This window comes from Octodon degus, unplaced genomic scaffold, assembly GCF_000260255.1.
Source record: "Octodon degus isolate 3935 unplaced genomic scaffold, OctDeg1.0 scaffold00022, whole genome shotgun sequence".
In the NCBI taxonomy this organism is placed as follows: domain Eukaryota; kingdom Metazoa; phylum Chordata; class Mammalia; order Rodentia; family Octodontidae; genus Octodon; species Octodon degus.
The window spans coordinates 21,715,202-21,731,186 of NW_004524598.1; the positions used below are offsets into that span (position 1 = coordinate 21,715,202).

Consider the following 15,985-nt stretch of genomic DNA (forward strand, 5'->3'; position numbering starts at 1 on the left):
GTCTGTGATCCACGGCACCACACGGTGCCACGGACTTAGTCTGTGATCCACGCTACTGCCACACCATAGCACTGGAGAGAATACAGAAGCATTTTTTTAGACAAAATATCCTTTCTATCGGTTACACAGATGAATGGCTTCCATTGCGGTAGATTTGTGCACACACGATGTGACACACGCAGACCGTTTTACACTCCCCCTCTGCTGCCCTTGCCCGCCAGCCCCTAGGTGTGCATTGGATGGGGGTGCTCAGCTGCATGTTTTACCCACCCCTGGCCCCTCTGTCGCCTGCCTCACACACAGCCCTTTGCTTCTCTTCCTCTGGTCTGGTCACAGTCTGCCTCCTACTTCTTGTTGTCCTTTTAGAGTCCCGTATTTAGGGAACACTTAATGTACGGATGGTCTTCCTTTGGACCCGAGGCCATCTCGCTGAGCCTCATCCGCACATCACCAGAGATGATTTTGCTGTCACTTGAGACGGCACCTTCCTGAGTCGCTTAGCCCCTCTGGCTGGACTCAAACTTGCCATCTCCCTTGCTCAGCCTCCCAGCAGTAGGCCAAGTTTTAAGCCACACAGCTTTAGCATGCATCCCCAGCCCAACAGGGGCCACTCCTGAAACTTACTCAACTCAAAGTGGTTTTCTTCCTCCTTGTACCAAGGAAGGAGGCTGCAATGAACGATTGGGTTGCGCCGTGCTTAATGTGCTGAATCTGCAGTTTCCTTGACTTTTCACAAATGGAAAAGTGGCAACAAACTGCACACCTAGCAGTATAGAGATTCTTTGTTTAAACCTACTGTGTGTGTGTGTGTGTGTGTGTGTGTGCGCGCGCACGCGCACGCGTACAAAGTGGATACAGCAAGTTGAAGGCCCTGTGAATTAGTACAGATGTGCTTAGCTAGTAAGGCCGGTTCTGGATTTCCTTGGGCCAAGCAAAATGGAATGAGAGGCTCTGTGCCTCTTGGTGTGGCAACTCTCATCTACCCATTTTCGCGTTACTGGATTAAGTCACTCACACTTCTTATTACTTTATATAAATGTTAAATAGTAATTACCCCCCACATGACATATGAAAAAGAAGAGTGTAATATGGACCAGACTGTGAAATTCAAATAATCAGATAATGGTAAAACCACGATTCAAAGTCATGAACTATCTATATATATGCATTTTTCCTACCTCTCCTTTTATTTGGGGAAAAAAAGAGAAATCAACTTCCTGTTTTCTGCTGGAAATTTGTTATACAATGCTTGTGCATGACTTTTTTTATTTTTATTTTTTTTTTTTTGGCCGAGCCAGGGATTGAACTCAGGCCCTTACGTGTGCCAGGAAAGTGCTTATTCTACTGAGCCATCTCCCTCGCCTCATGATGACTTTAAATTTGGAAAGACAGCAGGAGGGAGGTAGAAGGAAGACAGTCTTTTTCCTCAGACAAGCCTTCACTAAAATAAAAAAGAAAGAAGAGAGAAATGGCTAGTTCAAGTTTCCCTGAAAAGAAAAGCTCCTCCCTACTGTGAGGTGCGTGGGAAGGCCGGCGCTGCAGAGGCGAATTCACCAATAGTCGAGGACAGCAGAAAAGCTGAAGTCTAGCCACACGCTGCAGGAGAGCTGCAGGTGAGTCCGCCAGAGAACCATGCCAAAAGTAGGAAGCAGGGACACCTCTCCCCAACTTAAGCGAGAGGCGGGGCCTGGAAATGTCACCCCAGGAGCGCTTCCATCGAGTCAAGGTGGTTCCATCGTGGGCCCCCCTCAGTTCTAAGGAGTGCCAGGTATTTATTGTTGGAGGCCTGGCATAATGTCTTTGCTTGACAGGGGACAGCAAGAAGCCCTTGGCATGGCTAGAGGCAGTCTCTCCGGGTAAAGCAGATTCACCAGTGTGTACAGTGTGGATTAACTAAGTTAGTGGTCCAGGGGATCAGGACAAAACATGCACAGTGCGTATGTGTTTGTATTTGAAGGGACGTTTGATGCTCTCCTAGGACTGGGGAAGAAACGGTTTTCTTTCACACGTGACAAGCTGCCATGCATCCAGCCCTGCCTGCACAGCTTGCAGGATGGAAAGTTCACAGTATGCTGCAGGCTCACCTCAGCTCGGCTCCTTACTCAGCTTCCTTGAAGGAACAGTGCGAAATAACCAGGATTCCCCACACGCCTTCACGCGTTACGCTGGAAACCTTACACTGAACAGCTAAACCTGCTCCCAAGGCCATTTCTCCTACAGGTTAAACAGGGCCGGGCTGCAAGTGCAAGACGCAGCCTGCTCCTTCCGCTCTCAAATCTCGCCTCCCCCAGGCAGCCGCGGGCCTCCCTTCAGGAATGCAAGCCACCTGCGATTGCACGGTGCGGTGCGCCACCTGGTGAGCAGCAGCGGCTGTGCGGGGTCCTTAAACGCAGTTCTTTCCTGTTTGCATTAGTACCTATGTACTTGCAGAACATAATCATTGTACTCATTGTGGGGACGTGGTCCGTGTATATAACACATCTTAATTCTTTCTGCTTCCTGGTCCTTTCCTTCATGCTGCGTCCTAACTGACAGCCACGCCCCAGCACAAGCTGGAAGCCAGCAGCGCGGGGTCCAGCCCCTGCAATGGATGTGTTTGGTGATGCATGCCCTGGCAGTCCTCCCGCAAGGCCCGCCCCGGGCCATAGAAGGAAGCAGCTGACATGGGTCTGAATCGGACCAACAGTGGCACTGCTGTAAGAGCAGCACCAGGGGCGGGGGAGATGGCCCAGTGGAGTACTCGCTTCCCTGGCAAGCACAAGGGCCTGGATTCAATCCCCAGTTCCACCAAAAAAAAGAGCAGTACCAGAAATCATGAATTCAGAGTTGGTAACGACCCACCTAACTCTTCCGGCCACATCTGCAAATCAGAAAGACAGACCCCGTGATCCACAGGGGCCCATCTGACTCTAACTAGGGTTCTACAGTCCAAAAAATACCCACCCCCGATATTAATTGGCCTGCAGATTTTTTTATCCTTTTGCCCACTACCACCTAAGTTTTCTTTGTGAAATATAGACATTCCATTGTCACTCTGTAAGAGGACACACAGCTCCCCACAGTGGGCCCATCTGCCTGTCACTTTTTGTTTACAGCTGTGTTCATTCATTCATTCTAAAGAAATATTAGAAATATTTACATAGAGGTATTATTTACACAGAAATGTTTCCTGAGTTTCAAAACACTCGGAGCCGCTTGCTGGCCCCTTAACCTATTGCTTAGGTTGTTCGCTTCCAGGAAACCCTTTTCTCTCCTCCTCCTCCAGTTCAGCCTGCATGTGTCTTGGTGCTAACATCATCTCCTTCCTGAAATGCACCAGCTGTTATTGTCTATGTTCCCCTGTCATTTCACACCTTGACCATAGTGACTAGCACCCTACCTTGAAATTGCACGAGCACACACAGAGGGGATGAGACCTGGGTATGCTCAGAGGGGCCATTTGTCTTCCTGCGATTCGCTTCATCTTTGAGCTTCTCTCACTGTCTGGGCTAAGCTTAAGCTTTTCCGTGTACAGCCCATGAGATAGGACCATCACTGCCAAGATGGACAGAGAAAGGAAGATTCTCTGCACAGAACTGGACGTCTAAACGGACACTTGAAGCTAAGCTCATAGTAGACTTATAATAGCTAAGAAAGGCTCTAAATTCCAAGAGCCTGAGAATTTCAAATACAAAAGGCAGCATTTGTACCTTAAGCAAGAGATTCTAAAGAGGAAAAGTGAAGACTCCGCCTGTTCCCCTACCATCCCGATTAGAGATGGGATCCAGGCTCCTGCTGTCCACCCGTTCTCAAGCCTGGTTCCCCATGGGAAGAATTCACATCGCACTTCCCTTCTAGAACTTGTGAGCCGGCTTCCACGCAGGATTGTCCTGAGCCAGCAGCATGATCCCAGTGAAAGGTAAAATTGTGCTGTGCCGGGTCTGAGCAAGGAAGGCAGGAGCAGACCTCTGAGTTTCCCAGAGACAACAAGCTGAGATCTAGAGGCTGGTGTGCTCCCCAAAAGCCTGTGGAAGAATGGAAGACCCTCTGGGACTCCCAAGGACTCAGAAGTGATAGCAAGGACACATACGGCGACCATGGCGCTGATGCCTGAGCTTTGCGGACGACAGCTGCCGAAGCCATGGCCTTTCTCTACGTATTTCTTACTGTCCTTTGAAGCTCCAGTGGGACGTGGCCAGTGTTTGCTTTGTAAAGAAAGTTCCCTGAAGATGGGAACACTGAAGGTTTACCTGGGAATGTGAGTGGTGTCTGCACCATCCTCCTTAAGTCTCCGTGCAACTCACACTCAGATGCCATTAATAATAAGCTAATTTCAGGGCTCTGATGAGGACACACAGAACACAAGTAGAAAATACAGGATTTCGAGATAGGCAGGGCCATAACCTCTTGAGTGCAAGCTGAGGGTGGAAATAAGCACCTCAAACAGTTTTCAGTTACTATTTTATTATAATATTACTGGATGTATTCATTTTTCTGCTACCTTTTGTATAATTAACAGGTCATAAATACATGGACAGGCTCTTTACAGTATAACTATCTACTGGTTCAGGCCAGTGTCATCCACCTGTGGCAGATGTTTCCTATGGGGATATTCACCAGGTCCTTGTGCCCACATCACCTTCCCACCCCGGCCTGCACAGCCCCCTCCACACACTGCTGTGCTAGGATGGCATTTTCTGTTTCCCTTTTATCAACAAAACTCCAGGGGACAGCACTGGACCATGGTAGCCATGGTGATGAGGTGGCCACCACACTGGGCCATGGGCTCCTTAATGCTCCTGCCCAGCCACTTTCACAAGGATAGAAAACCGGAATACATCTGAAGCATCCTGGACAAGTAACCCTAACCTAACATAAAGCTCTAAGAATTCCATGCGGGGCTCGTGATGGGTCCTATGGGATGGGAGGAAAGGGGGGCAGACAGGACTTGTTTGGAGCACTGGACCAGGAGTGGCTCTGCTCCAGTTTCTCCAGCTGAGCTGGCGTGCAGCTCTCAGGCCACGTGGCGAACAATGGGGCTGACGCAGGTGCAGCCAACAGTCACCAGCATTTTCTCCAACTGGAAGGACTGAGCACAGCCCTGCGGCTCCCTGCGGAGGACGAGAACCTCTTGCTGGATGGCAACGGAGTTCATGGAGCTGTCCTCCTGGCCCTGGGCGTTGACGCAGCCTGCGTGTCTGCACTGGGCCTCTACGATCTCGGTGGGGAAGCGGTGCGGGTCCCGGGTGATGCTGCAGGGGCAAGCCGAGGCAGAATCGTGAGGCAGGGGAGCGAGGAGGGCCGAGGCAGAGCCCCATAGGGCAGTCTGGGGTTACCCAGGATGCACAGGCCCTGGAGCTGCTCCCTACCATTGAGTTCCTTCAAATAGAACATGGGGATTCTTGGGTCTCATTGTCTCACGGACCAGTTAAAAACTTTCACTAACACAGATGCCTAAGAAGACCGCTGTGGACACGTGAGCATCACTTAGTGTTGGGTCTTCGGGGTTCTGTTCATTCGCTTTACTGTGATCATTAGTTCCTCATCCTTTACCTGAAGACTGAGCGGCACCCTTACGTCTCCCTACACGCAATCTATGAAGCCAGTGCGCAGAAAGGGAAACCCAAGCCCCGGGTGTCTGCGACTCTCACAGCGTCTCCCAACTGCCCCCAAGTGCCCCCGCTGCCTGGTGGCACACAAGCCAATCAGCTACGCTGCCGCTCTGCTGGGAGGAGCTGGGGAGCAATCCAGAGCACTCTAAGGTCCCTGGAGTCTGGTGTCACGCTCCTACTTGGAGAGGACAGAGAGTGAGTGACTCTTCTAGGACGTGGGCTGTAAGGCAGAGCCCAGAACTACCCTGAAGAGGATGCCCGGCGCCTGCATCCCCAAGTGGCCTTTCTCTCCCACTCCACCTCACCCCCATTCCCGAATGTCAAATCTGAGTGGATCCCCTGAAACTGGTATTTTCTGGTTCCTACTTATCCTCAGGCACAGATAAAACTACGAGCCGACTTAAAGGAGCTTCTCTGCCAGCAGAGAACATCTGTATTTCTAACGTAGGGCTACATGGAAAGGGCAGTCAAAGGGAGCGGAAACAAAACGTGAGGCTCCTCAGTCACAGAGGCGCACCTAACCGAAACAGCAAGAAGACGCTGGGCTGCTGGGGAGGCGGAGCTCCTGCGGCCACGGGGCGTGCCCAGGGCTTTTGCTTTCCCTTTTTCTATATTCTAACTTCCCTACTTTATGGTTGTGTGTGTCTAGATGTCCCCCAAAGCCTCACGTGGCCATAGGTGGGGATGTTCAGAGGCAGTGGGACCTAGGTATGTGATGGCGGGGACACTTGAACGTAACTCTGGGTGTGGATAACAGGAAGCCTCCCCCTGGGTGTGGGCGGCGCCACCTAGAAGGTGGACGCGTGGAAGTGATAAGGAGGTTTGGCCCGCTGTTCTCGCTGCTGCTGCTGCTGTTGCCGCTGTCGTTGCTTGCCGCTCGATGCCTTCTGCATGCCCGCCCTGCCATCGGCTGCTTCTCCTCTGGGATGCCCCCCTGCCGTGCCTCCCTGCCTCAGCACCTGCCAGCTGTGGACTGAAAAAATAAACCTATCTTCCTTTATTTTGTGGGTGTTGGGTATTTAGCTGAGATAATGGTTACAATAAATTAACATACTTTTCAAAAGAACGTAAAGAGCTGTGTCCCGTGCACTTACTTGTAATCCCAGGGGGAGCTGGAGCGGTTCCGGAAGTCATGTGTGACAGGCATGCCCCGCTTCTGATTGAGGATGCGAACGTCAACCCTGACAGTGTTGTCCTCCAGAGGGGGGCAGTTGCGAGGCTTTTGGAGGGCAGCCCTGCCCACTCTGAGGGCCTTCCAAGCTGCCACCTCCCTCAACAGGGAGGTCCCCAGCAGCAACAGCAGCAAGGACTTCACCTGCAAGATAAGGTTTACAGCTGATTAGAGACACGGGATCACAAACTGGCAGGACACAAAGTGCGGTGTGACTCTTTCAGCAGCCTAAGGCGCCACTCCAGACCCCAGGGCCGCACCGGGGAACGCAGCCAGGCATACAAAGACATCAGGGTGCCTGACAGAGGACCAGCCTCATGAGCCTGCTGACTGAGGCCATCTCTACTGCACACCCCTGGAGGGGAGGCAGAGTAGGGACTGGCTTAAATCTTACCCTGGCTTTCCTGCTAAATCCTTGAGCCCCTTATTCTCAGCTGCATAATGACACTCACTTCATAATAATGTCAATAGGAGTAAATGAAATGTGGAATATAAATCGCTCACAAATCTAACAAAAGCAGAGGCTTAATAAATGGTATCTTTTGTTTTGGATTCCAACCTCATGTCCCACAAATCCCCAGAGCCCTTCCTCCGGCCACTCTTCTTCTTAGAATCTCCTGCTCCAAGTCCACAAGATTCCAATGGGCCCCTCAGGGGTGCTCCAGTTAAAAGGACAGTCGCCACTGTTAAATCCTAGAGCTTTCACCACTCATCACTCAAGCCCCACTTTCGTGGCGCCCAGAAATGTAGAATTGGTGTCTGTGTTATACCTTCTGGACGGACAGTGTGCAGAGAAGCTGCGCTCCCAGCACTTCCAGAAGGAATGAATGAATGAGCAGGCGGGCAAGTGAGTGGATGCACAGAAGGATACAGACAGACGGGCAACACAGGTGGACTACGTGACAGTTAAACACAGTGCATAAGAAAAACATCATGCAAGTCCAACCACAGTGAAGTTCCCATTATCCACGGTAATTGGAAGAAGCAGGGACACTAAGGTTGGACGTGGAATGTATTTCTCTTTAGCCTTGGAATATGTATGCTTTATGCTGATATCGAAACACTAGTTATCCGGTGTTACGGAAAAGCATGAAGAAAGCGCTCTATAAAGACCTGACCAAAAGAAGAGCTAACATCCGTGTAGCTTCCTTTCATTTCAGCCGTTCTTTGCTTCCTCTACCATGACCACGGACCCCTGACGGAGGATGGATGAAGCCTACTGTAATACAGAAGACTGGATGACACTGGATGACAGGAGCTGAAGCTGAGCTGCTTCTATTCTCTGGGCTGGGATCAATTCAGGTTTGTACTTTCCGGCTAGGAACGGTGATCAGACATGCTGATAAGAAGGGGGTCCTAAATAAAAAGGTCATGAGGGGGTGGGGAGATAGCTCAGTGGTCTAAGAGCCTACCTGGCAAGCACAAGGACCTGAGTTCAATCCCCAGTACTGCATGATATGCTGGCCCCACCCCAGGTGCTCCTGCCAGCCACTGAGACTGGGTGTGGTTGCCTGTACTTCCAGCACTGGGGAGGCTGAGACAGAAGGATCCCCACAAGTCTGAATTGCATAGCAAGACCCAGTACCAAATACATAAAACTAAAAAAAAAAAGTCCCTCCAAACTCAACTAGGAGGAGGCTGGTTTGCCTCCAGGTACCCGGCAGGCATCCCCCACAATCACTCATCAGCAGCTCGGCCCTGACTCTGCGGCGCTGCACTGAGGGTGTGAGCCCGCCGCTCACGGCTGGGACTTCCCAGGTGTGATTCCGGGTCCGCGAAGAGAAAACGTGAAGACTGGATGGCACGCCCCGTCCCACTCGCAGCACAAAGAGCTCTGCCGGCTCATGGCAAGCACTTCACACCAGCGGACACTGCTGAAACCATGCTGACGCTGCGCAGTAGGTAAGACTCACAGGCCTCTGTCTGAGCAAAGTGCTAACAAGTTTCCAAAGCTAAGCCGGCCTAGATAAGGAGAGCCCACAGATGCTGCCCATCCTATCCACTTCTTCCTCAGGTTTCTCCAGAAAATTCTTCCACGAGTTCTCTCTTTTGTCTTGCATATAATATTCACTAAAGCACTTCTGGTTTTCATTTTCAAGGTTTAAAAGTAATTGTGCATTCAGACCATGTGATTTAGCAAAAATTACTATACTTCTAACAAGTCATTGTTATTTTTGCTTACATATTCTTAGCGTACTTTAGACAACACTTTTACCTGGCTTTAAACATCTTACTCTAACGCCTGCCCTGGGAGGTGCACGAAGCTCATCCCACTCGTCCCACTGAGGGAAGGAGTCATGTTTCAGAGGCAGCAGGTACCTTGGGCTGACCCCGATGCCACTCGGGTTGGACATCCAGCCTAAGCATCAGCGGTCAGTATTGTCCCTGAATGTCACTGCGGTTACTATCAACATGAGTCTTAGCTTTTCTCACCAGGGCAGGCAAGCACTATACACAATGTGACAGCTCCATGGGACGCTGTCTGAGAATCCCTGCTGTGCCCCACGGAGCTACACTTGTTACGCAGTTCCGAGCAGGGGGCTGCCAGGCTGCTTCTGCACCTCCCCACAGAAGTTCAGAGCATTTCTAGGTGTGAATTCTCACATGCCACATGCAAGGCAGGTAACCAGATAGCACCCCCGTCCCGCAGAACAGAGGAGGAGAAGCTGCCGGCAAGCTGGGGCAGGACACAGGCCTTGCCACCCTGCCCGGGTGCCTCACTGCAGGGACCCCACTGAGAAGCCTCTGAACATCTGTGCCTCTGATCTGTGCCTCATGCTCTCCCCTGGTGGGACTGAGCCACAGGCCCTCACGGGCCCCCAGGGCCACTGCCGTAGGTGCTGTTCAAGGGAGTCCTGCGCAAGCGACCACCCAACTGCTCATTGCACCCCAGTGCTCCTTGGACCACTGGTCCTTGGCGTCAACCCAACAAATTTCTCCACTGAAGGGAGAAATATCCCAGAACTACTCAGCAGTTTTGCTTGAAATGCTTTCAGAAATCTTGCTTCTGAATCATCCAAAGAGAAGCATTCTGTGCTCGGAGCCAGAAAACCTAAGGCTCCTAGCTTGGCTCTTCTGCTTACAGTGCCAGGGATGCTCAGCAATGACTTCACTGGGCTTTTCTGCATCAGTAGGAAAGTAATCCTTAACCACTCTGGTGGGCTGAGCAGAGTCTCAGAGGTAATAACAATTGTATTAATAATTAACACTTACTGAACGCTTTATCTTTAGCTGTAATTGTGTATTGCAATAGCCAAGTTAAGTAAAGGCTAAGCATGCACCAATCTGTCATAATCAATCAATCCCCAGAAAATGCCATAGAGGAGAACCAGATATTTTTCTGCTATACATTTGAGAAAAATGAACCATAGCAAAAGTAAGTAATTAATCTAAAATCCCACCTATGCCAAGTATCAGAGCCAGGTCTTTCTCACTCCAAAGTCTATGCCTCCAAATACTGCACCTTGACACGGTCCTTGTCAAGGTCCTAAAATAATGTACAAACACAAAACCAAGGGCGATCGTTCCCATGCACCATGAACCTTTCATGAACTCCAAGCTGTTATAAACTGTATAGCTTGCAAAAGGGGGGGAGGCCAAAGAGGAACTGCATAAGCAAATAGAATGGTGTGATTCCCCAGGCCCTGCTTTCAGACACCTCTATATTAAATTCTTCCCAAGGCTTAGATAAGTACTAAGGTGGGGCAAATATCCAAGCCCCCGCAGAAGGGGTAGATTTCCACCACATCAGCACCCTTCTTGACTGTAAGAGGAGTAAGATGCCAGCTCTCAGAGCCACAGGATAGTCCCCTTCCCCAGGAGCTGTTCAAAAGCTTCCCATGGGGCAGCTGTGCTTCTGCCACCAGGGCATGCTGCCTGCTTGGGAGCGTCACTAAATGCCTTAAATGTCACCCAGCTTCCTTAGCTTCAATGCACTTGCTCACAGGCCCCTCCAGGGCTGGCCGGGTTCCCAGCATGAAGTCAAAGTTCTTGGCCACCTGGCTCCATAATGTGCTCCAGAGAGGCCCTGCTAGCTGTCTATGCAGCAGAGACTTCACCTGCTACCACCACCTGGGCAGCAAGCGGCAGGCTAAGAACTACTTCTTGAACCCTGTTATAGCTTTTCTGGTTATTTTTTCTTATTCTCCATTGAGCAAGAATCAAAATTAAAAGTGAGCGGGTTTTTTCTGGAAAAAAAAAAAAAAACACATTTAACAACTCCAATGAAGCCTGAGTCCCTAGAAATCTGCTTTTCTGAACCCCTCGGCGGGACTGCCCTTGAGGCAGTTACCATTGCTGCTCACCGCGGCGGAGCTGAGCAGGCCTTCCATTGCTGTTTCCTGGGCTGCTTGCTCTGCGCAGGATCCTCCTGCCTATGGCTCCGGTACGCCTGTGTGTGTCTGTGAGGACACCTGTTGGCTTTATAGCAATCAGGGCCCCTGTTTCAGTGACCTGCTTACTGCCTCTACATTGTGGTTGGCCCGGAGTTACTGACAAATGCAGGGGTTTTTTTCTACTCCACTTCCTGAAGGGAAACCAAAGTGGGACCCTAAAGGGGATGACGGAAAGAGGATCAAATCTTCCTGTTCTTCTCCCCCCTTCCACCCCCTTCACCCTCATGACGACGAAATTCTTGACTACAGAGATGAACCAAGGGACAAGTCACTGTCACGATCGCCTAGGCCCTTCCACGAGTTGCCGCCACCCTTGTCACGCACTGTGTGCTCTACTTTTCAGTCATGCAACAGGACCTTAATAGGAGACAAGTCGATCTTGCCAAGACTTTGTATTAGACACGGGGACAGCCTTTAATTCCATCTTATGGATAGATGACAAAACCCAAAGAAAGCACAACATCATTGAGAGAATCAGAGATTGCGCCACCAGGTAGTTTTGTGGTCTCCTTGAACTAATTTTCTTTAACCCAACGATGAGACCCTGACTAGCGCTTTGGCATCGCTCTTCGTCCGCCACATTAATGGCTGGCCTGGCTAGCTCTGATCAAGGATGATTTTTTTTTTCACCAAAAGGAATTATCACACAGAAACATTTAATTGCTCTTACTTGTAAATTCTGAATGACCAGCAAAATGTTTCTTTTTTACAGTTCAGTTGAGGCACACATTTATGAAGCCCATGCTATGTGCAGGTGTCATGCCCTAGAGACGCACAGCCATTTTCAAAAAAAAAAAAAAAAAAAAATGCAATGACTTTTTAAGTCTCTGTTAGGACCAAGAAAATCTTCTGTGCTCCTTTGTAAAAAGCAGAGCTCTAGCAGCAGTTACACTCTTCCACTATAGCGCGCCCCAACAGCTAGCTGTCCGGCCAGGTGGTCTTCCGACCTGGCCAGGGCTCTGGGGGACACAGTGCCCCTCGCCTGCAGACTCTGTGCAGCCTTCTCCCTCCTCTGGAGCAATGGGAAGCTCCTCTCCCACCAGAGCGCTTTCTGAAAGCGTCTGCTCAGGTCCGGCTCCTTCCCGGCTACCACTGAGCTCCGCTAGCATCTCCACACTGACCTACCTGTTTTTACTGCAGCTGTGCTGGTGCTTCCAGATTTGGGGTGATGTTAGCCCTCCCCCATCATCTCTACTGTCTCTTTCTCCAAATCTCCAAATCATCAGATTTGCAATCTAATGGCTGTAAATGTGTCTAAGTGTATCCAACACATCTTCAAAATGCAATGTGTTTTTAATAATATATTCTTTTCTATGCAGCCGCAGATCCAAGGCAGGGCCTCAGCGGATCGGACCTTCCTCGTACGCAGTGCCGCTCGCTTGAGACCAAGAAGCACGCTTTCCGCTGAGCGCCTTACTTGTCTCACTCCTGCTGCCAGAGCCTGTGATCAGACCCTTCATGCGGACCCCACTGAGCGTGGTGGGCTGCTCACCCTCCAGCGGCTGCCCCGGCAGAGCCCCCACACACACACACACGTGGAGGAGCGCAGCAGCGTCACGTGATCAGAGAGGCCCTTCTTCAGCGTAAGAGAACTTGCAGGGTTGCAGGGAAAGCAACCAGCTCCTCACAAGCAAGCGGCAATGTTGGCCTGCATGATCAGTGACCGCAAAGCTTACCCCCTTGGGGTAAAAATGACTGTCTAATGAGGACGCCAAACTAATGGGAACTGGCTCATTTAACCAAGGTTAAACAGAATCAACATATCTAGATGGTTAGTTCATCTAATACTTACTGAGTAATTCCTGTAATTTAATCAGGTGACAGCACTGGGGGCATAATAAGGAATATACAAAGAGCACACGGCTGGGATGGAGAGGGTGCTTCACTCGTAGTACCCGGGACCATGCTGTCACTGGCTCTGAATGCCTCAGGAACCCCTCAGAGCTGCTGCTCAGCATGCCAGCACTCCCAAGAGCCTACAGAATAAGACTCTGGAAAACTCTGCGATTCTAGGTATTAGCGACACACAGATCTGTAGGTGATAAAATAGTGCAGCTGGTCAGATATTCAGACCTGTAAGTATTTTGGTTTTCTGTTTGTGCTGATGTTTGGTTACTGTGTTAGGACTGGCACCCAGGGCCCTGTCCAAGCTTAGGCAAGACTTCTGCCAACGAGCTACAGCCCCAGCTGTTTCCATGTTGTGCTCTGAGCCGGGGTCTCGCCAAGTTGCCCTAGCTGGCCTCGCTTTTGCTATCCTCCTTGCTCAGTCCTGAGGAGCTGGAGTTACAAGTGGAAGCAGCAAACTTTCTGGGCCTCGTTCTGTGCTGGGAGCTACGCGATGTCACTGAAAAGCTGGCAAATGGTTACGTGTTTCAACTTCTTCCACATCCCCATGAGAACCCCTCAGATGTCCCCCCTCACTTTGAACACAGCTTGTCACTTTTGCCACTTTCTGAAGCAGCTCCGAAGTCCTCTTTCTTGTCTTTAGTCGCAATGCGTGACCACCTCAATTTCTTGTGTCAAATCAAAACTGTACTGAGCTACTATATCAAAGACAGCAGTGTGCGCTATAGAAACCACAGCTGAATTCCTCTCATCTGCATCGTCTGCATGTGTGCCATTTCTAATGTCTTATCAATTATTATTATATTCTCTTTGAAATAAACTTCTAAAAAAGTAAAAAGGACAAGAAAAAAATAAAGTTTATTGAAAGCAAGTGTTGCCTGTAATCCCAGCTCTTGGGAGGCTGTAAACAGGCAGATCACTGCAAGACTAATCTAGTAGCGAGACTCTCAACACCCTGTAGACTCTTCCCTAAAATACAAAAAAAAGCAAATGTTAATGTTTAATTATTTGACCAAACTTGCAGACCTATATCTAATAATCTGACCAACAGACTTTGTTGATAAAAATATGTAACATAACAGCCATTGTCAATTTTTTATTGTTTCTGAAATTCTGTACATAGGTGTTCTTCTATGTTACTTGGTTTCTGTCTTAGTTTTTGCTATTTGTTTTGGCTTTTATTTTTCTTTTTATTCTTTAAAATAAAATAAAATAAACAAATCAGAGTGCTCACTTTCCATGGTTGTTTTGACTTTGCGGAAGAGCCAGAAGTCCCGCAGTGCCAGACCACATGGATAAGAGCGACAAGGACGCACTCGCTGCCACCAGCCTGACTCCCACTGCTCGGCACTCAGAAGCTGTGGTCGCTGTATTTTTGACACTCAAGAAAGAGGACTTCAGAAGGGGGCAGCAGCATGGAATAGACCTGTCTGGAGCAAGGAGCATTCTGAGGGGGAATGCACAGCAAAATGTCTTGCACTGTAGTGATTTCTTTTAAATATATTCAAACCCAGGACTTTGCAGTTGCCAGGCAGGCACTTGTGCTGCCGCTGAGCTACCTCCCCAGCCCCCAACATGTATTTTCACCAGACCTTGTAAATGTGTTTGTTGAAGCTGCTATTGCAGGTAATAGACTATGTTATTACAGGCTCTATCTTAATAAGCTTAAAATCCAACATAATGACATTGATGATACCAATGTGCACAATTAGTTTTACACAAATCCAAGGATTTTTAGCCTCATTCAAAAAAAAAAAGGGGGGGGCCACCAAATAGTTCAGCATAGAGTAAAGCTCCTGCAAGTGGGCACAGGGGCCAGAGGTTCGATCCTTGGGCCACACTGAGACCGCAATTGAGACCAGGCATGGTGGTGCGTGCCTGTAATCCCAGCTCTTGGGAGGCTGTAAACAGGAGGATCACTATGAGTCCAATAAACACCCTATAGACTCTTGCCTAAAATATAGATAGATAGATAGATAGATAGATAGATAGATAGATAGATAGATATAGAGAGAGTAATCTCAGAGCCATGCTGCCAGTGCACACAAACACATCTAAAGGTGCAGAAGTTGGTGCCAGAGGTAAATGCTACCATCCCCAAAGGCCCGTGGTGCTGCGACATCAGGCGGCGGCGATGGCAGCAAGGGCAGTCAGCAGTTGGCTAGATAAATAGCCATCTGTGCACTACAGTGGCATTTGGTGAAATTGTCACCTACAGTACCTTGAGAGGTGGATCTTGACCCGATTAAGCTCATAGCTCCAGAGAAAGAAACTGGGAAACAGAACGTTAGTTGTCTGTGTTGGCTGCTATTTTCTGCATCTGACAAAGAACACACAAAAAAGATGAGCTCAGGAATGAGTTGCCCGGTTTTCAAGAAAAACAGAAGGGGAACTTTAAAAATCCAAAAATCTACCACCCTGCAAAATTAAAGGAACAACTATTTCTATCCTCCAAAATAAAAGACAAAACTAAAAACCTTTTGAGAGATAAATACATAGTAAAGCTTTTCCACCAAACAAATTTCCTAAGGGCAAGAATGAGAATGAACTCAATCTTTTTAATTAGATAAAAGAGCTCATAATAACCATATGCAAGAATGTAGTTGTAGGAACTTCTCATTCAATCAAGAAATGAATAAAGAGTTATAGAAATGCAAAAAGGAAGGAAATACAGATGTTCTGGGAATTGTGACTTAAAACTACTTGACTAAGATAAGAAGGTCACTAAATGTTTGAGAGAGCTCCCAAAATTAAGCAGCAATCAGCCATCACGCCCAGCTACTGAGGAGGAGCAGAATCGGAGGCCCAAGAAAAGGCTACCAGCCAACTCGATTTCATGTGAGACAGAGATTACTGGGAGGGTAGAAGACAAGAAAACTCCCTTAGCAGGGCCGGGGAGATGGCTCAGTAGAATAAGTGCTTCCCTGGGAAGCACAAGGGCCTGAGTTCAATCCCCAGTTCTGCAAAAGAAAAGAAAGAAAAAA

General features: G+C 49.1%; 1 protein-coding gene across 2 annotated transcripts; it reads right to left on the reverse strand.

Moving 5' to 3' along the window:
* Positions 1 to 4,993: 4,993 nt before the first annotated feature.
* On the reverse strand, positions 4,994 to 11,145 carry Il17f (interleukin 17F). 2 transcript variants are annotated; one of them, XM_023711885.1, is made up of 3 exons: positions 11,067 to 11,145; positions 6,686 to 6,906; positions 4,994 to 5,231 (listed from the first exon to the last, which is right to left on the reverse strand). In XM_023711885.1, the coding sequence occupies exons 1-3, from the start codon at positions 11,091 to 11,093 to the stop codon at positions 4,994 to 4,996; spliced, it is 486 nt and encodes a 161-aa protein (XP_023567653.1). In that variant the 5' UTR covers positions 11,094 to 11,145. The 2 variants fall into 2 exon arrangements, with proteins under 2 accessions (XP_023567653.1, XP_023567654.1); XM_023711886.1 differs by lacking the exon at positions 11,067 to 11,145 and adding an exon at positions 10,282 to 10,311.
* Positions 11,146 to 15,985: the final 4,840 nt, after the last annotated feature.